Source organism: Ambystoma mexicanum, chromosome 13 (assembly GCF_040938575.1).
Source record: "Ambystoma mexicanum isolate Mex_15411 chromosome 13, UKY_AmexF1_1, whole genome shotgun sequence".
NCBI classification, from domain to species: Eukaryota; Metazoa; Chordata; class Amphibia; order Caudata; family Ambystomatidae; genus Ambystoma; species Ambystoma mexicanum.
Genome location: NC_090938.1, coordinates 699,232,589 through 699,255,957, shown reverse-complemented (window position 1 = coordinate 699,255,957; position 23,369 = coordinate 699,232,589). Strand labels below are relative to the sequence as shown.

The 23,369-nt window shown below is 46.6% G+C and overlaps 1 protein-coding gene across 1 annotated transcript in view; it reads right to left on the bottom strand.

Moving 5' to 3' along the window:
• Positions 1-23,369, bottom strand: part of CASC3 (CASC3 exon junction complex subunit) — a 446,580-nt gene that overhangs the window by 379,426 nt on the left and 43,785 nt on the right. Inside the window, exons 2-3 of the mRNA XM_069634785.1 lie at positions 4,434-4,461; positions 685-722 (exon numbers count right to left, since the gene is read on the bottom strand). Coding sequence (XP_069490886.1) covers positions 685-722; positions 4,434-4,461 — 66 coding nt within the window. The remainder of the gene's footprint in view (positions 1-684; positions 723-4,433; positions 4,462-23,369) is intronic.

The following is a 23,369-nucleotide window of genomic DNA, read 5'->3' as shown; positions in this document are numbered from 1 at the left end:
TCAGAACGAAGCAGCCCAGCAAACCTTTCGCAAGCTGCTTCTCAAAAAGCAAAGTGCAAACGTGCCCCGCACGCCTCTAGAGCTACACACAGTCTTTTTGAACACTGAATTCTAAAACCTTCCGGCATCATGCAAAAAAAAATAAATCACAGCAGGCACTTTCTCAAGCAATGACCAAATCGCTCCAATTTCTTTCCCGTTTCCCCTCTATTACATTTCATGCCAGAATGCTTCCAAATACCACAAGTAGCACCTCAACGAAAAGCACATAACATTTATTGGAATTGGTAAACCCATATGTGGTAAATATTGTGCCATTATTCAGACAAGTAAAAAGCTTTAGAACTCAGCAGGCGTGTTGTTGCAGTGGGCAAATCCGGGTGTCTCAAAACCAGCGGAGGAAGCAACAGCTTATTTCGGAGCATAGTGCGCAACTCTGACCCCCAATACGACTGATCTAGTAGTGAATAGAGCACAATTTTACCCCACTATGCAGCACTGTGCTTCTTAATGTCCCCTGTAGTGAGTGCTCTGTGCCACTCATCCCATGTACAAAGCCCGGTCCTCATGCTAGTAAAGGAGGTTGGATGCCCGCCACAACTTTATCAATTATCCCAGGCCACCACACATAATGGACCATTGACCTCACACTCCACCCTACGTCTGAAAACTAAATTAACTTACTTCAGATTCTCCAGCACTTTCATAATCTGAGAGGACAGCTGCAAAATAAGCCAGAAGAGAAATGTAAAAACGTTGTCCAACTGAGTGCTAAAATCATGCCTCAGAATAAGATTGAAGTCACAAAACAGCGACAGGCACATCTTCAATAAGGTAAAGGTCCTTACCTGTAACAACATTTCTCCAGCATACGAAGCCTGTACATATTACTAAGCAATCAACACACCCTCCCCTACTTCGGATATGAGAGCACTGTGTACTGCGAACAAACTCTAGAGAGTGCAGCCAGTGCCAAAGCATGGCATTTGGCCCTTCTTTCTGCAAGGTTCTCACCTCTACCCTTCTACCTCCCCTAAAACCCCCACTGCCCCCCATTGTTGCCAAGTGGCCCTATACATATATCACTGTTGTTCTGCATTGTGTTCAACATGGCTAAAAGCGCTCTGGGTTACTTCTTGCTGTGGATAAAAAAAATAGGGCCCGTCAATCTGGCGAGGATTCACATTCTGGAGAACAATCATTGGGGAGGTTTTCCACATCCCGCTGGTGAGGGGTGTAAGAACACCTACACTAAGGGTAAACATCGTTCAAACACTATCCCAGAACCTCCAGGTCAGTACATGGATATTTATCGCCCCAAACCCTATTAAAATATTACACATACATCTAAAATGTTAAAGGTATTTATACCGCGCACCGTCACCAACAGAGTTGGTCCCCAGGCGCTCTGGCAGATCTGTAAACAATAAGGTAGGATGGGTTAGTAAGGTGAAGAGGGAGTAGGATAGTGAGAGTAGTGGTGTTCTGTTGGCAGCTTCAACTCGGTATACACCGGGTGCTGAGCTTTGGTGCGGGTATTGGATCGGTGTCAGTCCGCGTGTGCTGTTGGTGCGGCTTATGTGTGGTTGCAGTGTTATGAAGTGTGTGCGGCTTATATTGCGAGAGATGATTGTGAGAGTTTTTGAGTGAGATAAGTATGCAGAGAGTTTGAGCTTATAATGGTTAGTGGGTTACCTGACATTTAGCATGCTAATATTCACAGTTTTGTCTAAGTGTAGCACTTGCTGACCCTCACAATCCCATCTAGACGCTGCGCAGGCTAACGTCCACAACGCTAGGTGCGACACATGCTAGCATTCTAGTTTCACTTAAGTGCGGGCATGCTAACATTTAAAATCCTATCTAGATGAAAGAGAATTGTTATGCATAACGTATTACATTGCAGAAGAGAAAAGGGGTAAAATATTCGCAAAAAAAAAAATAAATAAAAAAAATAAAAACACAGAAGGCCTCCCAAAAATGGATACAATGTACTGAGGCTGAATAGGTCACGATTTACCAATAGATCCAATCAGAAAAATATTGGTAGAATTAGTAACCTATCCATTGTTTTTTATGGGAAGAGCATGAACTGCAGTGATTATATTAAATTCACTAATAAATCCATGACGGCTTCTAAAATCAGTTTCTGTCCGAGAACTCCCAGGACCCACGGAGGATCAGTACCAAAGTCCAGGTTAGGGCTGTTTCAGTTAATTTTTAGGAGCACAAACCACGAAAAAAAAATACTAAACCATGAAAGGCTATTGGAAAGTGTTGAAATATTACAAAACGGCAACAGACAGTTTCTTTTGAGTCAATTTAGAATTGTTATCACTACACTTAACAGTTGAAAAAAAGGTTTCCTACAGTCACGTCTGCGCTTTGTTAACAGCAGCCATTACCTCTCGTGATTCATTGTTTCTCGTTGTATAAAGTGTCTTGCACTGGTCAGTTTTGTTATAGGATCCCTGGCACCAAGTGAGCAGGCGGGAAAGACGGTTGTACCCAAAATTTAATTCTAAAACTCATTTTTGGGGCTTTCCACTTTTTAAACTATTTAGTTTAGTTTATTTGCTTGTATAGCGCGCTGAACCCAGAGGTATCTGGGTGCTTTTGCTTGAATGTACAACAATTGTTACAAGAAACGGATAATAAAAATTACCAGGACAGGTGAAGACAAAAAGCGGCACAAAAAGTGCAGTGTAATCGAGGTACTAGACTTGAGTTACAGATCAAGTCACAAAATTACAAGAGGCGTACGGCAATATAGCTAGGAGCTATGTAGTGTTCTTGCCCAGTGCAGGTGATGTACTGGCTAGTAGGTAGGTTACCAGGGCAAGTGTGGAGAGAAAGCGGCAGGAGAGTGCGGTGCCAGGCAAAGGTCCTCGACTTCAATTACGGAACAGGTCTTGGTATATAGAAGACATGGGGTTTAGAAAGCACAAATGTACAGAGTTCATGTCTCATTCTAGAACTCTGAAGTTGTATCTTCAAGGTGGTCACCTGATACAGATCTAGGCTGTGATCATTCTGGTCAAGTGGTTTAAGCAGTCATCAAGAAGGCCAGGTGTGGCATTAATTGGATAGGGAAAAGAGCCATGATTTTACCTTGTCCCTGAAGGATGGGAACGAGGGTACTGCCCTTAGGTCAGGGGGCAGAGCATTCCATGTCATGGGTGCCAAAACTGGGAAGCTAGATCCTCCAGCTTTAGACAGCTTGAATTTAGGGATATTAAGGGAGTGGACATAGTTGGCTCTGGTGGGTCTAGTGGATTGTTTTCTGGAGAATTTGTCGACCAGGTACTTGGGGGCTGAGTTATTCAGACACTTGTGGGTGATCATCAGGGTTCTAAAAGTGATCCTGTCTTGTATAGGGAGCCAATTGGTGTTCCGTCGGGTTTGTGAGATGTGGTTGGACCGGGGAATGTTTAGGGCTGCTCTGAGGGCGTTGTTTTGCAATACTTATAGCTTGGGTAGGTTCCTCTGACTAGTGCCTAAGAAAGAGTATTGCAGTAGTCCAATTAGAGTATAAGAGCTCTTGCCAGGGTGATGCAGCTATTGGTGGACAAGAATGGTCTACACACATTTATTAGTTTAGAAGTGTAGGCAGTTGATGATGCTGTTGCGCTTACTTGTCTGTGGAGTGAAAGGGAGGAGTCCAGGTAAAATCCTAATGTTTTGGCATCCTTGTCGACTTTGATGTTGTTCTCATCAATATTGAGGATGAGCCGATGAGCAGACGCTCAGTCTTATCATTTGAGCCGAGACAATACTTGGCCATCCAAGCTTGAATTTTGCTGTAAATTTCATTTCGGAGTATTGAGTCTGTGTGATGGGTGCAGGAGAGTGTGAGGAGTATTTGCGTATCATCGCGTAATTGGTGTAGGATACACCAAGGTCGTCTAGGTGATCTAACAGAAGCCTTGTGAAAATGTTATCGAGGGTACGGGAGACGCACGAACCCTGCGGTACTCCGCAGGTGATTGGGGAAGGTTCTGCAGATCCAACTGGAGCAAACGCCCTCATAGATCTGTCAGAGAGAAATTAATTGATCCAGGCTGCCGCTTTGGTGGAAAAGAAGGCTGCTGTGTTGAGATGTGTGGTTAATATATTGTGATCGACCAAGTCAAACGCTGCCGATAAGTCGAGTAATAGGAGTAAGGCCAGCTTTCCATTGTCTCTAGCCTCATCCATTTGGATTTTTAAATCCAGGAGGGCTGTCCTAACATGTTGGTTAGTGTGCTCTACGAGGACACCAGTAATTACTTAATGTTCCCAAATAAAACATTTCATGACAGTTTCCATTTAACATCTATAAAGAGGAAGTCACTTGTCCAATGTTGAAAAGCGAATACAAATCTGAATTCATGTATACATGTAGCCATATGAAACAATATTCACTGCTCCCAGAAATAAATGAAGGTACTCACCATCTCCTTCAATGCCATCTTCACTTTCCTGGGGAGAAAAGAAAAAGTGGTCAGTACCATTTAATATTTATTTCCTTACCAACATTGCCCTGTCTGAGACAAGGCTACTTGTAATCCAACTTGTGGAAAGGCTCGATAAAAGTCCCCTTATAGCCACTTACATAAAGGTGAGCAGCAATCAAGAATTCAGCCATTACAGCCATGGTTTCCATTTAATGCAAACGTTTCCCCATTTAGTTCCCCCAGGAGTTTAATCAAGTGATCTCTGCCACCCTACTTGTTCTAATAACCATAAAACAAACAGACCACATATTGGTCATATCTTCCTACAATCACAGGATGCCTGTGTTGCAACTAGGTCTGAACACAATAACTCCTCCACTGCATGAAACTCGCACCAGGGAGCCAAAAGCGATGGGAGCTTGGAGCAATTAAGCTGCAGGTTGTAGCAGAGTAAAACCTAGTTAGCTTGACACAAAAGAGCAATAGTAACCCTCTAGTCCAGCTGAAGCCAACTCTGGGTATTTGGACCTTTGAATAAGGATACATTCGAAATGTCTGGAAGATGTTTAACAAATTCTAACAAGAGTAGTGTCTCAAAAGCAGAATATTCACATTTTTTTAAATGTAGGTCTTTAAAACAGGACAATGGTACCGTACAAGCAAGAATGTAAACATGTAATTTATAATTCTTTTAAATTAGAAAAAAAACAAAAATACACAAACTCAATGGACACAAACATTCCATAAATGTTATGTTATTTTGCATTTATATAGCGCCTTATGTATCATTGGTATGATCTCAAAGCGCTGGTAGGTTGAACGCCCTTGGGAGAATGGGAGAAAGAGAGAAAGAGATAGAGAGAAAGAAAGAACAAGAAAGAGAGAGAAAGAGAGAAAGAAAGAACAAGAAAGAGAGAGAAAGAGAGAAAGAAAGAACAAGAAAGAGAGAGAAAGAGAGAAAGCAAGAACAAGAAAGAGAGAGAAAGAGAAAGAGAAAGAAAGAGAAAGAGAAAGAGAAAGAGAGAGAAAGCAAGAGAGAAAGCAAGAGAGAAAGCGAGAGAGAAAGCGAGAGAGAAAGCGAGAGAGTAAGAGAAAAAGAGAAAGAAAAAGAGAGAAGGTGTGTCGTGCACCGGATGTGTGTGCAGCTGGTGAGGCATTTGCATGATAGCTGCTTCTTAGCGGTAGGTGATGTGTTTGGAGGGTCAGGAATATGTGTTCATTCTGGATGGTTGACACCCAGACTGTTTTTAAATGCATTAGACCTGAGGAGACGCCTAGGCTCCACTCCGTCCGTTCCGTTCCATCCGTTTCAGCCACCTACTGCATCCACTGCGTCCACTCCATCCGTTCCAGCCACTCCATCCCTTCCATCTAATTCCTCTAAAGCACACACTTCCCCTCCACCCTTTCTAAATTGAGTTAATCCATAGTTGCGCTATTAGGAACACTCTCCAAGTTGAATTAGACCACAGATACGGTATTAGGCACAATTCTAATTCAACTTTGGGACAATGTGGTTATTAGGCACACTTTCGAAATTGAACTAGGCCACAGCTACACACACTTTCTAAATTCAAACTTTGACACAGTGAGGATATTAGACACTCTCTAAAATGAACAAGACCACAGTCACCCTATTAAATACACTCTCTAAATTGTGCTAGACCACAAATTCGCTATTCGGCACAGTTCTAGATTCAACTTTGGCAAAATGAGATTGCATTCTAAATTGAACTAATCTGCAGTCTAAACTGTCCTAGACCACAGCTGCACTACTGGCACACTTTCTAAAATAAACTAGATGACAGTTGTGCTATGAGGTACACTCTCTAAATTGACCTAGACCACAGTTACATTAATGGGGACAATTCTAAATTCAACTTTGGCACAATGTCGTTATTAGGCACACTTTCTAAATTGAACTACACCACAGTCACGCTATTAGGTACACTCTAAAAGCATCAATACTAATACATAAAGATGTTGTGCAAATGTGCATCCGTGTGCAAAACAGCTAGTTTTCTACTGTTAACATTGTCATATTCTATTTAGAAAACATTTGAAAATACAAAATTCTGTTATTGCACACATCTGTATCGATAAGAAATGTACAATTTCAAAGTGCGAAAACACCGATCTTTACATGTCATTTGAACAACATTGATTTATGTATTATGCGTGGGATAAGGAACAAGTTACTTATCTGCAACTTGTTCTCCAGAAGGTCTGGCATGGATTCACATGCTCAAGAATATTCTGTCAGGCTGAGAATCCTCAGTAAAGAAAAAATTGGTTTCAGTTTCACTTCTGAACTGTCTTTCTCCTAACAACCAATCACTCATCTCTGGGTCATACTGCCCCCAGCCAATGACTGCTCTACCCAAGCCCCTCCGCTGGCAGCCATCCTCAGATATGGTAGCACGTAACATGGCATTAGGACCAAGAGATGAGCCGCAGAGGGGTAGGTGGGAGGGTTTGCATGTGAATCCATGCCAGACCAATGCTGGAGAACAGTTACAGGTAAGTAACGTGTTCCTTCTCCAGCATGGGGTCTGGCATGAATTCACATGCTCATAAATAAAGAATACATTGCAGTGCACACATGCCCAACCACAGGAGGTGGCAAGGCTCAACATTAAGCATCTCTTACCTCCTCACCAGGATCACCTTCAAGCGAACAGGCTGCGCAGCACTGCTTGGCCGGCTCTGGACTCCTCCCTGCAATCCCTCTTGACACAGTAGAACTTTGTGAAGGTTTGCATCGACCTCCATATAGCAGCCCTGCAGATTGTCAAGCAGGGGCACACCGGACAGGAACGCTGTAGTTGCAGCGATCGCTCTTGTCGAATGGGCTTTCGGACAGCCGGGCAACGGTTGGTTCGGCAACCAGTGACAATTGGTGATGCAGCCAGAGAGCCACCTGGAAATGGAAGCCTTGGAGAGGGCCTTACCATGGTTCACAAGGCCAAAGTTCACAAAAAGTTGCGACGTCTTCCAAACACACTGTGCGGGGCACATAGAACTTCAGCGCTCTAGCCACTTCCAACGAGTGCAAAGTCCTCTCTGTCGGCGACAAAGGTGTCGGGAAGAATACAGGCAACACCAAAGGCTCGTTTAGATGAAAGTCCAACGGCACTTTGGGCATGAAGGAGGGGTGCGTCCATAGCACCACTCTCGTCCCGTGGAATGTCAAGTAAGGTGGCTTACAAGAGAGGGTCTGGATCTCTCCCACTCGTGTGGAGCCGATGGCCACAAGAAAAGCGGTTTTCCATGACAAAAACTTCAGTCGCGACGAAAGCATAGGCTCGAACGGGGGACCCACGAGCCTAGTAAGCACCACATTGAGCTCTGATGCCGGGGCCGGAGCCTTCACCGGCGGGAACGAGCAAAATAGTCCTTTGACAAACTCCTTGACTAAACGATGCAACCATAAGGATGATCGTCCAGGAGATCTGGTGTAGCGGGAAATAGTCGCCAGTTGAACTTTGATGGAAGCATGGGCCATTCCTGCCTTGGCCAACGACAACAAATACGGGAGGACCTGCGGAGTAGTTACTCGTAGAGGGTCGATCTGAGTACGGCACGAAACAGCGAACCTCTTACACTTCGGCCTGTAGCATTCGAGAGTAGATTAAACTCTGGCCTTGGCGAGCACCTCCTCACAATCTGCTGGGAGATCGTAGCCCCCAAACTCTAGTGCTGCAGGAGCCAGGCCTTCAGGTTCAGTGATCGTGGTGGAGTCGCGCCTCCTTCCTTGGCAAGAAGATTTGAGTCTGCCGGAAGCTTGACTGGAGGGGATGCTGACAAGTCCAGAAGGTCTGGGTAGCATATCTGTCTCTGCCGTGCCGGTGCAACAAGGATCATCCTGCACCGGGACCGTCTGAGTTGATTGACTAGTCGAAGCAACGTCAACGGAGGAAACGCATACAGAAACAGGTCGCCCCAACGGGAAAGAGAATGCGTCCCCCATGCTCCCCGGCTGGGGAAACCTGCTGGCGCACTTCCGGCACTTGGTGTTCATCACCATCGCAAACAGATCGATCTGGGGATTGCCCCGTCTGCAGAACAGGTGGTCCACTTGGACCTGCCGAAGTTCCCACTCGTGGTAAGAGCACAGATCCCTGCTGAGAGAGTCGGCAATGGTGTTCTTAACTCCTGCTAGATGAAAAGGGATGAGGAACAGCCCCTGGGCTACGGCCTAGTGGCAAAGGTCCTGCAACTCTTTGGAGAGCGCCAGGGATCTGGATCCCCCCTGCTTCCAGATGTAGAACATCGTGGTGGTGTTGTCCATGAAGACCCGTACCTCTTTGCCCTTGAGGGACGGAAGGAAAGACTTGAGGGCCAAAACACTGCCTGCAGCTCCAACACAATGTGCATCTACCTCTCCTCCGGTAGACACAGGCCTCTTGCATGAAGACATCCAGAGTGCGCTACCCATCCTTCCAAGGAGGCATCCGTTGTGGCCATCTCCTGATGAGGTGGGGTCTGCAAATCCACGCCTGCAAACAGATGTGCGCGCACTCCCCGCCACTGTATCGCTCGACGTATACTCTTGTCAAGTGCGATCTTGTCCTCGAAGCTCCCTGCCACTTGAATCCAGCGGGCATCGAGGAACTCTAGCAGTGGACGTATCCGTAGCCTGCACAGCCGAATCAGATATATGCATGACTTCATGCCGAGAAGGGACTTGAAGGAGCTTACCCTTGCAACCATCAGGGACAACAGCCGTTGTACCTTGCCCAAGATGGCCACAATCCTCTACTCCGACGGAGACGCCAGGCACGACACTGTTGAGTCGGGCTCCCAGAAACCGCGTGCCCTGCGAGGAGTCAAGCAGGACTTTGCAAAGTTTATCGAGAACCCCAGGTCCGTCAGGAGTTGGGCTGTCTTCTTTGTGTGGTCGACGGCAATGTCCATGGAGTTTGCCCAGATGAGCCAGTCGGATACAAGTGGATCCCTCGTAGACGCAGCTGCGCTGTCACCAGGGCCAGGCACTTGGGGATGTGAAAATAGGCATCTTTCAAGTCCAGCGACGATAGAAAATTCCTCTTCCAGCTGTCCTAGCACGTGCTGAAGGGTCACCATCCGAAACATTTGGCACTTGATGTACTTATTTAGACAGCAGAGGTCCAGAATGGGCCTCCAACCGCCAATCTTCTTTCTGACAAGGAAGTAACGAGAGTACACTCTGGAGCCCCAGAGCCTCTTTGGTATGAGCTTGATCGCCCCCTTTTTTAACATGGCCTGTACCTCCAGCAGCAGCTGAGGGATGTGGAACTCTAGGGTGTGTCCATGGGTGAGAGCGTCCAGCACCCAACGGTCGGTGGAGATGGTCTTCCACACGCTGACCAAGCTCGCCAGCCGGCTTCCCACCTGGGAGCACGGGAGGGGGCCGGATTCCACGGCCGGTTCAATCTTGTTTTCGACGTCGAAGCGCCGCCTTGGGGGCCTTGGCGACAAAGACGTCCATCTCCAGACTTGGCGCGGTCCCTGTAGGCCTCCTGGGCCGATGAGCAGGGGGGGTGACGGTAGGATGAGACACCTCCCCCGAATCCTTTAGAAGAACTTGGGATTTCCCTCCAGAAGTCCGATAGGACGGCAGTCGTTGCTGAAGCGTGGCCAGGGCACAAGCTGTCTCAGTGTCTGCTTTGATGGCCTGGAGAGACTCATCCACAATCTTTCCAAACAAAATGTCCCCGTCGAAGGGCATGTCCAACACCTACACCTGAACATCTGGGTGGAAATTAGTGGCCCTCAGCCAGCCTTGCCGGCTAAGGCAAACGCTGTTGCCCATTTGGCGGAATCCTGTGTCGGCAATGTCTGTGGCCACTGTAATGGCGTGGTCCGAAGCCACCTCGCCTTCCTGTAGAATCTCCAATGCCTCAGCCCACTAGTCGTTGGGAAGGAAGTCCAGGAGGGGGGCCATATTGAAACAAAGTTCCCTGTCGTAATGCGCCAAAATGGCGAGGGCGTTAGCGGCCTTGATGGTCGTTGCTGCCAACGAGATCACATTCGCCCCATGGCATCCAACTTCTTCCCCTCACCGTCCGAATGGGGGAGGAGGCCACCAACGAGGATGATCCTGAAGACTACTTCTTGGCTGCCGGCAAAACCACAGAGTCTGGAGACGGCTGCGACCGTAAGCACTTGGGCGCAGAGTCTGGCACTCTGAATTTCTTCTCGTAGCGATCCCTCTTCGCCAGAGCCGATGAGGGGTTCTTCATGAGGGGCAAACCCTCGTCCCAAATGTCATCCAATAACAGGATTGAAAGAACGGTCTTCCTTTTCGGCTCCCGGCACTGGTAAAGGAAACCCTCTTTCTTCTTCTCCTCCAGGAGGAGCTGGAACTGCTCTGAGGCCATGAAGATCATGGTGTGCAACGAGCCAATCTCGTCAGACGGTGAAGATCTGCCCAGCAGAGGCGTGAGATTTCCCCCAGGCCGCCGTTGTCTGTGCCAGTGCCCGTCGTCGCCGTGTCCAGTTCCACGTCATTCCTCGGTGGGGGAAGAGGGAGGCGAGGGGTGTAAAGGCGGAGGAGGGTGAACTCTCCTCTTTGGTGGTGGTTCCACCAATGGCCTCAGCGCTGCAAGCGGGGCCGCCGGCGCAAGAGGCATCCTTGTTCGGATTTTCGAGCACAGGGTATGCAGAGCGGCAACAATGTCCACTGAGAGATCCCCAGGTGGCTGCTGGGGTGGAAGCAACGGGGACCAGGGCGGTTGCGGCTTAGGCTAATCCACTCCGTCACCACCCTGTTGCTCCTCGGTCTCCTCGTCATCGCGCTCGTTGGGATCCCCCCCCAGTAGGGCCTGCTCTCGGTGTATATCCCCTCCTGGAGGACCCAGAGGCTAGTGAGCTCTTCCTCTGAGGAAATGTCCGTGCCCTGGAGGACCAACGTGCCCCCCCTCTCTGCGACCAGGGGACGCCGGTTTCGGTGAAATGATGGGCATCACCTTCTCCAGAGTCTTTTCGATGGGCTGGAAAGAAGACTCCCTCCTGGCAGGCAGGGATACCCTCACCTTAGGTGTCATGCCCTGCCAATCCGCCCCAGCGGCCTTCGCGAGGGACGCCGCTACTACTTCGATGGAAGTGTGGGCGTTCATCTGATGCACCTGGGCCTTCGTGGTCCTGGTAGAGTCCGCGGCCTTCACCTTCGGGGGAGGATCGGAGCCCCGCTCCCCCTTGGCCTTCTCCGTCGGGCCGGGCTGGGTCTTCTTACCCGAAAGGTCCGACTTCCTCTTCTTTGAGGAACTTGAGCGTTGGCTCGCAGTCAAAGGTGCTGGAGACGCTGAACTCGCCCTGGCCGCCGAGGAGCCTGTCGCAACGGCACTCCCGGAGGCAGTGGCTCGCTGTGCTTAGCCTTATGTTGGGCCTTAGAAGACCGCTCAGTTTTCTTCTGGGGAGGGGAGGCATGCTGTTGGGGCTCACCCAGAGCAGAGGCCTTGGCCTGCAGCCACTCGTTGAGGCGCTTGCTTCGGTCGGCCCGAGTGCGTGGCACCATCTCCCGACAAGCCACACAGTCGTCCTCCACATGCGACTGGTCCGAAAAGACGTTCCGTAGGTTGCAGCCGGGGCAAACTTGAAGAGAGGCGCTCAGTCCTTCTCCTCCGCCATGACATGCAGTGTAGGTCTCGAAGAAGCTTCTGGAATCCTCCAAGAAGAAACTATGAAAATCCACTCTTGAGGGGCGTTGAAGAATCTGAAAACGGGTCCCCGTTAACCGGAAGGTTAATCGGTGGAGCTTGAGGCTCGATTGACCAGAAAAATAGAGTAAAACTCTTAGAAAAGTCACAAAATGCAGTAAAAGCTCGAGAGCTATAGCACAAGGGCTCCCAACACTTGAACGTGCGGTAAAAATCGGAAGATGGCTGCCAGAGGAGGGACTTAGGTAGAGGGCAGTCATTGGCTGGGGGCAGTATGACCCAGAGAACAGTGATTGGTCGTTAGGAGAAAGACAGTTCAGTAGTGAAACTGAAACTCATTTTTTCTTTACTGAGGATTCCCAGCCTGACGATGGGGAATATTCAGGAGCATGTGAATCCATGCCAGACCCCATGCAGGATAGATTACAAGTATTAAGTGTGGAGGAAACTACAGGACCCAGAGAATGTTAGCAGGAGAAGTGAAATATGGATACAATGAATGAAAATTGTTTGAACATAAAAATGTTTAGTTTTCCCTTGGGCTAGGCCTTAAGGTTTGTAAAAGTCTGCAGAGCTGCAGTTAATTTTTGCAAAGTTAGTAAAATGGAGGAAAGCATGAGCTACAGCGTGTTTTTGCATAGCTAACAAAATGTAGACAGCATGCCCTGACAAAACCGCTGACAAAGAAGAAAGGCGGCTTTGGAGCATCCCTATTTGGGACAGATTGGGATGAAGCCATGATCCAGCTCAAGTGACACCACCACAGCAAGCCAGGCCAATATAAAACCCTGCCTGAAACCCCTTTGGAAGGGAGGAACAGGGAGTGGGACAGGAGAAGACCGTTAAGGCAGCAGTCCTCATTTTGTAAAATTAAATGGTTATCCTTACAAGATCACCTTTTTGCCTCATCTCCCTAGATGGGTGTATTCATTCTGGTGTGAGCGTAATTAGAGACACCCTTAAAAGTGGTGCCTATCCCAACATGATCCCAGTTCCCCCCCGTACTTTGCGGAAAGGCTCCAGGTCACTTCTCCAGGAAAAAGAGCCACTTCCACCTACAGCGACCGGTCCCCCAAATAAAAGAACACGTGTTTCCTGAGCGGTTTTAGAAGGAGCCATTTTGGCAGAAATCCTCTAGTCTCTGAAGCGGGGCGTGGCTCCAGAGCGAGGGACCCCGTAACGCATGAAACTCTGGTAAACATGAACATGTAAGTAGTCTCTTGTAAGAGATAACATGAAGGGGGACATGTGTGTATGACAGTATGTGCGGTGTGAATGGATGAAGTACGAGGTCAATGACAACGATTGAATAGGACCTTTGGTGATGTGTTACGGTATAAATTAGTTAGGATTTCAGGTGATGTTTTAAGGTATAGATTGGATAGGAGGTGGGACATGTATTGAAATTGTCACATATTACTGTTTTTCTACTTTTTATAATGGAAAAGGAGCTTCAGCCTGTAAAGACTGGGAAGAAATGGAAGAGCAGCCATAATAGGTTGAGAAGGTAGTGCCACGCTGAATTCATTTAGGACGATAAAAGCAATGGGATCCTCAGCATGTAAAAAAAGCTGAGAAGGTGGTACTACGAGGATATAAGGTAAAAATAAGTAGTGGCTTGGTATAAGGAATGGGCCTGGATTTTAGTCAATTATGAAGGTGGATGAGTTGCTGTGTGTGTAAAAATGTGGGTGGGGGAGGAAAAGGGAGTTGATCTGTATTTTTGTGTAACAAGCAGCAGCTTGCACAGCATAGCAGTAAGATCCAAGTAAAGCATGGGGGACGTGCAATATTAGTATGGGGGAAGCAACCCCAATAAAACACATGCATAGGGCCCTGCCACTGTACTGTGACAGAATAGAAAAATATCAGACAATGGGTGTTGGAAACAAAGGAAGGGGGTGGAGGGTGTGTCCTGCTCCTGACCAGAGCAGGGCTCCCATAACAGAAACCACGCTAGAAAAAAGGTCCATCTTTTTAAAGCAGCAAAATATAAAGGAAAGAAGTTACAAAAAACGAAAAAGATTTTAGATGTCTTGGGGTTATTCGAGGATATGGAAGATCAGGAGGATAAAAAAAGAAGAGATCTAATGTAAGGGATATACCCTGTAACGCCTAAACCTGCAGTAGGGTATACAAATTCAGTGTACAAGCCTCCAGTGGTAGAGAAATTGTCCACAACAGTATAATCAGGATCAGCAACAAGGGGGCTGAGGGGGAGGGGACTCGAGAGCTTTTGCACCTCCATTTAACCCATCCACAAGTGCTGACATCAATGTAGCATCAGTGCACCCAGGGGGTTCACAGGCAGATATTAACGAGTTAAGAGTGTTGCAGGAAAAGTGGTCAGGTTAAAAGAGCCTGGGGAAATACCATCAGAAATAAGGGTACCGGTGCAGAAAATCTGGGATTGGAAGTCAGGAGTTTTTTTCGTTAGATTCAACCCTGTGGCAATAAGAAATGTTTGTGTCAAAAAAGATAGTTCTGGGACGAGAAGTCGAACCATTGAGGGAAAATGAATGGGAAGATCAAGGTGGCAGAAATAATGAAGAGGCAGGTGAAGAAAGATCACGGAGAGGAGGCGGAGAGAAACCCATCCCCGCCACAAGAGGCAGTGGGAAGGGGTAGACTGAAAAATCAACCTGATTTAATGGTGGTAGTACATGATCAGAAAAATACTAAAAAAGGGGTTGGAAACAAAATAGACATGCAGTTGCCTCATATATAAAACGAGTAGGGATAACGCAGTATGTGCCATGGCCTCAAAAGGACAACAATAACTTGATTAAAGCTCTCCCACAGCTTACAGCCAGAGCCAGTAAATGGATCTATGAATTTAAAAACAAAGAGGGGTAGCATTAGCACTAGGAGAACTTACGAGTTTACTGGTCGTCATAGTTGGAGATCAGGCTGGGGACATATGGGTAAAGGCTGGGTACCCTGGGATAATTCTTGCAAATAACAAACATGATGGAGCAGCCTTTAATGAAGTAAGGGCAAGGGTATGGGATGCCCTACGAAGGATGTACCCAGGTACCCCCGACTTACATTCTTTAATGCAATGCACAATGGGTGATGAAGAGGACCCAATAAGGTTTATTCTTAAGTTTCATGAAATGTAAAGAGTTGAGACAGGAGGGCAATGGTACCATTCAGTACCATTTTTCTATTTTATCATAGAGAGGTGATTACCAAAAGAGGTCCAAAAAGCACCAGAAATAAATTGTGGAAGATGAAGCCAAAGGATGGGCAGAAATACAAAATTAGTCCAACATTGTAAGAGAATCAAGGAGCGGGACAGGGAGACCGGCCAGAAGCGGCAAACTGACGAGGCAAAACTAGTGGAAAATAAAATAAATAAGGATTCCGTCCAAGCACCGGTGATGGCACTGGCTCAGGGGGGAAAAAGGACAAGAGATACTAAACAGATTGTGAATGCCACAATTGCGGCACTATGGGCCGAAGGAGGAGAGGGACAATGGGGTGGGAGTGGGGGCTCCGTACCCCGAACACAGTGGCAGTATTAAGGAGCACCAAGGGGAAGAGTGATTTTGAGAAGAGCAGGAGGCTTTTGGGGGGATAGGGCCCTCGGGAGGAGGATTGGAACACCACAGTGCTGCTACTGCTGGAGATGGGAGCATTTTGCAAGGGAATGCAGGAACAGGCCTGGGATGGGATTTAATGATGGACCACCACCTCCAAGGCAGGGATTTCAAGGGCCTCAAGGAATGGGACACCTGCAATTTGGGCGAGGGGGTCAAAATCCATTCCCTTATGGGGCTGACAGGCAAGGGCAACAACCGCAGCAGGGTGAGGGAACACCGTGGCAGGGGGAAACGGGTGCCCCATTCCAAGGAGTTACAATGGCGGGCCAGCCCTTTTTCATTCCCCGGGACAAATACATATTCTGATTAGTACAGCCCACAGAGAGCACTTGTGTGTCTAATCCTATTGGCAACCGCACACCCCGAAGAGGAGCCCTAAGTGGAGGCGGAAATAGGAAACGTAATTTATATGTATGGTAGATTCAGGTGAAACTAAATCATGCATTATTGAAGGGAACTTTCCATTATCAGGTAAAACTATTGACACGCACGGATTCTCTGGGGCCATTTCTACAGTGCCATACACTGAGGAGCTTGATATAAAAGTAGGAGGAAAGGTAGTACAAGCTCCCTTGTTATATTCAGAGACTTCCCCTGTTAACTTGTTGGGTAGGGATCTGTTCAATAAACTAAATGTAACTATATCATTCACAGATTAAGGGGTAGTGTGTTCCACTCCGGGGATGAGTGGAGCTCGAGCAATGGTAATAATCAATGCAATGACAAGGGAGTCAGTAGTCTTTGAAGTGCCTGTGGTCCCGGACATGTGTCTATGGCATCAAGGTACTAGCAAAAGCTGTGTCTCAAATTGCGATAAAATGTTGGCGAGTGCCCACAGATTTTATTTTCCAACCCATGATACCACCCGAGGTGGTGGCAGGGACATTATTGTCATTAGATTTGCAAGGACTAGTAGTGTCAGACAAAAGAGTAGTCCTGATTGGAACAGATCAGGAAGGGTGCAAGTGGTGCATAGTACTATGTGTAGACCAGACAGTACAGGGAAATGACTGATGAGGATTTGAGGACAGTGAGCAAAATGGGGAGATCATTTTGGAAATCTGCATCCGCTGTGATATCATGGTGCAGTATAGGAACGTACAGTGCCGCCTGATGGCAGGGGTGACCCAATCTTTATTTTTTTAGGAGGAGATGGGCTATGTGCCAGCACAAGTATGGACTGTTAAACCGCATGATGTTACTGAGAGATGTGACCACAGTACAGATTATGTTGAAGTCAGGAGCAGTACTTCCGAGGGTGTGGTAGTACCCATAGTCAAGAGAAACAGAGTAAGGGATAAAAGGCACTATTCATGCTCTATTAGAGCAAGTGATTGTTGTGCCATACACGTCCATGTGTAATACGGCCATATAACAAGTCAAGAAAGCAACAGGGGGTAGTTGGAGGATGATCCAGGATATATGTCCTCTTAATGACGTGGTGCAGAAGGAGTTTCCGGTAGTTCTGAATCCTGCGACAATCCTAGGTAGCATTCCCAAGATAGCGACGTACTTCACAGTGGTGAATCTGAATAATACCTTCTTCTCAATCCCACTCGACCCCGATTTCATATCTCACTGCGTTTATGCATGGTCAACAGCACTTCGAGCACACGAGATTGCCTCAAGGGTACTGTAAAAGTCTGAGAATGTTCAATAGAGTGCTGCATGCCGACTTGGGAAATATTCAAGTGCCTAGCACAATCATCCAGTATGTGTATGATCCGTTGGTATGTAGTGAAAATGAACAGCAGTGCACAAGGGATTCTATTGCATTATTGCAATTGCTGGCTTACAAAGGGTACAAGGCAGATAAAAGAAGCTACAATACTGCCAACAGGAGGTACTGTATTTGGGGCAATTTATCTCTGCAGACAGGAAAAATACTACCAGGTAGGGCGGCTACGCGCCACCCCTAGGCCCAGTAATATCAAGGAAATGCAGCAGTTTTTGGGCTTATGTAATTATTGTAGGGCATGGATCCTCGACTACGCAGGCTACACAAGGCCGATGTTACAAAGTCTCAGAGTAGCACAGAAGACAAAAAACAGCAAATTAGAACGGACTGGAGAAATGAACAGGCAATTTGAGGACTTGAAATGCTATTTGCACGGCCCCTGTTTAGCAACTCCGGAATATACACAGGAGTTTTATTTATTTTCCCACTCTTATGGAGGGCTTAGGACTGCAATATTGACTCAAAAGAGCACAATGGGCCACATTATAGTGGGACGCTCGACTAAGTCATGCAGTGACAGTTTACGTGCGAACAAGCACTCGCAGCAGCTGCATTTGCGATGGAGAAAAGTTCCACGATTGTCATGGGGTGCTCCGTTACCGTGTTTGTGGAACATTCACTATTAACCATTTTGGAAAGATCTCAATCGACCTTGATGACTCGGTGATCCTCTCCATATGAGATTATAATATCCAAACCTCATTCATATAGTAAGGTGTAGGACGGTGAATCCTGCCACATTTTTGACAGCGGCATCCACTGATGATGACCTGAAAACGCATGACTGGGCTACATACGAGGGTGAAGGAGGGTAAAGGTAGAAGAGACACTGCATTGACGGAAGGAGATATAGTATATGTTGATGGGTCATCAATAACTGACCAGGAGATGGGAAGGAGGCATAGAGGGGCGGAAGTGGTGCGTGGTAATGGGGGGGCGGAGCATGTAGTTCGGATTATGAAAAGGTTACATATACATTATTCAAATCTGGCAGCAGAACTTGTAGCTCTCATTGGAGGCATTGAGAGCCTGCAAAGGTCAATTGACGGATCAAGGACATACCTGATGAAGAAAACGTTTAGTAAAGGATCCATGCCAGGGTGGTGTGCTGTGGCACACCCCTGATTTTTCTTTTCAAATTTTTTTACTGTTCTTTTCTTTTGCTTTTTTCAATTCATCAATTTTTCAAAGTCTAGAACCCGGTCGGCCCTGGTGGGAAAAGGGTCTCTCCTTCTCCTTCTCCCTCTTTCTTGGTAACCTTTTTTCTCCTTTCCAGGGATAAACAAGGATGTCTGACTGAAATGTTCAATCCTCTCTATGTAGGGATAGTGATAAACCGAATGCAATTCGTTCTAGGAATTCTGCATTATGCTTTCTTGATAGATCAATAATTATATTTTATTGTGCGACACTGGTCGTTGCTGTCAGAGCATATGAAGGTATGTGTTTTATGGGGTGGCCATATAAAGGGGGGATGGACAGTTTCATATAAAGGAAAATAATGCTAGTATGAATATGTCTATGATAAGTAAGACTCAAACAACGTCTCTTTTTTTGCCGGCCACCCCCACAGATTTTCTTAGACGAATAAAATGGGAAGTATGAACGATTTAAATAAGGGGTTAAGCTTTGATGCCATTTCTGACATTCAGCATTCAGAGTCATCTAATAGCTGGTACTCCAGTATGCGTAATGTGGGAAGGAATGTGATGAATGAAAGCTGCTACGTGTGTGTGCACTCTTCCTGCATGCGTCAGGGGCTCCTAAGGTTTTAGTTCCACGTCCAGTCCCAATTATAGAGGCACAATGCCTGGTACACCATGTAGGATAAAGAACAAATTCCAAGCACACAGCGTGCAGTTGAGGAGCATTGATCCAGACCACTCGCTATGCAATGGCAGTACGAAATACAGCAAGTGTCAACAAGCACCATATTTTTCCTTGGGAGGTCACTCACATGTCAACAACAAATGGCAGGGTACCACAGTGACGTGCCCGGCAGATGGACTGATCGAGTACAGCTAAGAAATAATAGCCCAGTTAGAGACTATGTGTGCGCAAATATGGTCCCAATACATCACAAGGCTGACATGGATTGCAACAATGGTAAAGCAAGTGCGAATACATAGAGACATGGACTATGAACTTTGTTTCAGAAATGAAGGAACAGCTCCTGTTGGCGCAACACACATTGCAACCAAACTCTTGTGATCCCCGATATGACGAAAGGTACGGCAGCCGTGATGGATTACTACTGGGTTTGTGGCCGACAAGCCTACTTGCACCTCCCATCATCCTGGAGGGGCCAGTGTTCACTGGCCACCCTGCACTCAGTACTACTAGTAATCCCGGAAGAACACCTGAAGGGAAAAGAAAAGCCTGTCAAGGTGCCAACAGCCACTCCAGCACCTAAAGAAGTAGAGAGACTTGCAGATCACAAGAATTTCATATGCTGCTAGAAAAAGAATGTTTCAACAGCTGAAAAGAAAGAAGGGATCGAACCAGATCTCAAAAGACTTTTCCGCACTGCTCAAAGGAATACCTGAAGAGTATCGACTTTTTAGCTCAGCAGAGATTTTTTTGGGCTCCTGAGGTACAAGCAGCTGCTAACACCAACTGGGTCCAGATCATTCAATGGGAGCTAGTCCAGCTCGCCAATGATAGAGAATGGGTTCAACGCCATCAAAGTAGAGCTCCGTGCGTTGAAACTCACAACGATGCAGCACTGCTATATGATGGATCTGTTAATAGCCATAGGAGGAGTGTGTCAGGTTGAGAAGCAGCAGATACATTTTTGTACCCCCAGAGGATATTGAGAATGGGTCATTATCCCATATCATCGAGGCGGTGCACAATCTAGGTGTTCAAATGAAGAAAGAAGGTGGAGTTCAGAACAAGGATTGACTATCGCTTGCCTTTGATTGGGTCCAGTAATAGCTGGGGGCAGCAGTAAAAATACTGGTGCCCGTTAAGTTCTTCTTGGTTCTCTTATGCACGTGCCAATTGGGTCTCTGAAGGTGTGTCAATGTAGTACCTAGTATTTTCTTGGTTCTCTTATGCACGTGCCAATTGGGTCTCTGAAGGTGTGTCAATGTAGTACCTAGTATTGCAAAGATGCTATCAATTGGGGGTTCTAATACACTTTGCCAAACAAACCGTGAAACTCAAACTGATACTTTTGGGGTTGTAGATATGTCGGGTGTTACTGTAGAAGTAACGAACGGGGGTAAAGTTGGGAAGGAACCAGGGTCCTCCCGAACTCGCAAGTGCTTTAGAGTTAGGTAAGACCTCTTTAAGGTGCTATTATGGACTAAGGGGGATGGGAGGCACTGGGAAGGCTCTCATGCACACAATCACATACACAGACATAGGCAAGCACTGAAGAACGTAGTTATTGTATAAATATATGGCACAATTAACTATTAGTTGGATAGAATGTCCGATCCCAGGCATTTTAACAGATTAACTAGTGCTGTAGATGAGTCAAACTCCCCTTCCTTCCCAGAAGGAATGTGGCCTGTGGGATTCAAAATAGACCGCAGGCTTAGTGTTAATGTCCGTCACCATGGCCAGTACAAACTGACTCACCAGGTGTCCACCGTCCATCAAGGGTCCATGTGCGTTAAAAATAGGACTTGCATGTTTTTGTGAAGCAAAATGCAGAATGGGATAAATTACAAGTATTGTGTGTGGAGGAAACTACAGGGCCCATAGAACGTTAGCAGGAGTGAAATATGGATAGAATGAATGAAAATAGTTTGTACATAAAAATGTTTAGTTTTGCTTGGGATAGGCCTCAAGGTTTGTAAAACTCTGCAGAGCTGCAGTGTGTTTTTGCATAGTTAGCAAAATGTAGAACAGCATGCTCTGACAAAACCGCAGACAACGAAGAAGGCAGGCTTTGGAGCATACCCATTATGGAAAAAGGACGGTTTGGGATGGAGCCATGATCCAGCTCCAGTGACATCACCACAGCAAGCAGGGACTATATAAACCCCTGCCTGAAACCAATTTCGAAGCAAGGAACGGGGAGAAGGATAGGCAAGGAGGGGACCGTTCAGGCAGCAGAGTCCTTTGCTACCATCCTCATTTTGTTAGATTAAAACTTGTTATCCTTACAAGATCGCCTTTTGCCTTATTTCCCTATAGGGGTGCACTCATTCTGGTGTGAGCGTAATTAGGGACACCCTTACAAGGGCGTAGCGTTGAATTGGGTAGCAATATCAGTCATCATTGAGCTGAGCTAGTCTCTACTTTTTATATTTGTGCTAGATTAGGTGACCCAGACATTTTTCCAAGAAATGCATCTTTAGAAGATACAAAGATCATACCTGTGGTGAAGACCCAAGACAATCTTAGGCTCAGTCAGGCCCCTACAGGGGGAGTTACTACACACCCATTCACACAATCTAGATCATCACTCTGTTTAAGCCAGACGCCCTCAAGAACGTGGAATGTTTTTCTTATTATTAATCCCAGCACAGATTAATAAATATGGCTGAGATGCCAATAACATACTTTATTTTCAAGAGCAGAGAGGAAACTTCTGAGCACAAGGCTTTCCCAATACATGCAAAAAAAGGTCGCTCACGCAGAGATGGACCTATGGCAGTCCAAGCATACCCCTAGAGTGAAAGACCCCACTCTGGCTGAAGGAAAGTATGCCCTAGGGAGGAACTTAACTTGGAGCAACCTCTGCCTCGAGTTGATTGAGACCGCGTGCAAGTAGAAGCAGACTTGCGTCCACTGTATATCATACTGGACTTACCGATCACACTCCCATGGCAACCAATGGCAGGCAGGCTTTGGAATTGCTGGGCGGCATTTAGCTCCTTATAGCCCTGTAGAGCTTAGCTAGCTTCACACCAAGAGCTACTTTTGGCTCCTTAGGCCATCTGGTGCCATACATCCCTAGGTATGTGATATTAACTGTCTGTATTTGGGGTGGTCTACAAAAAGCATTAGAGACCTCTTGGAGACATTTGAAAGCATCATGGATTGTATATAATCGACAAAAAGTTAAAGTTGCCATCTTGTGGCAGATGATGTACTAGCTCCTGGTTCTTTAGGGGTTAGCTCCTGGCTTCTAGGTGATGTCCAATACCCAGGAGCTCATTTTAGCTCCTGAAATCTCAATTTTGACCCCTGCCAAGACCAATCCAGCTCCGGGACACCCTGTGCCGTGCTGAAGACAATTTGACTACACCCCGAGCTGTAAATATACCCTACTAGGGAGTACGAGTTGGTTCTCATTCCTATTGTGACCTTAAAGCAGGGGTCTGCAACCTTTGGCTATTCAGAGGTGGTGCACTACAGCTCCCACCAGTCCTTGCCAGCATTGCAATTGGTAAGGGATCATGGGAATTTTAGTCCAAACATGGTGCTGAGCCCTGCTTTAAATCGTGCACATGATAATACTGAAGCAGTTTGGTGGAGTTATGGTCCTCCCTATCTAGCGCCAAGATACCTTCAGGTGAATGTTGCCCTCTATAAATTGCATTAATATAACATAACATGGTCGGAAAATACATCACAAGAAACTAAAGAACCGTCAGAGATCACGAAGGTGCTGAGCAGCCAGAAGCCCACAGCCTTCAAAACGGAGGCGTCAAAGAAAGAAAGGAGCTCTTCAACATTCAACAGGCTGATTTTCAAGTGAGTATGTGTAGTGACGAGCAGTTTTGATATATTTCTGCTCAGACCAGTACATCTGGTAGGAAAGTGCTTTTAGCAACTTTCCCTCCATTTCTATGGACCCCAAAATCTTTTGCTTATATTTTCGAACTCTGGCCTGACTTTTTCCATTGAAGTAAAGCCTTCAGCTTCAGTCCACTGCACTTTTGCTCATTGTTATGGGGAAACTGGCCAGTCCTCAAGACTAATACTGGAAAAACTAGGTTTCCCTGTTCTTTATACACGTTATCTATTTTTTGGGTAACTTTTTATCATT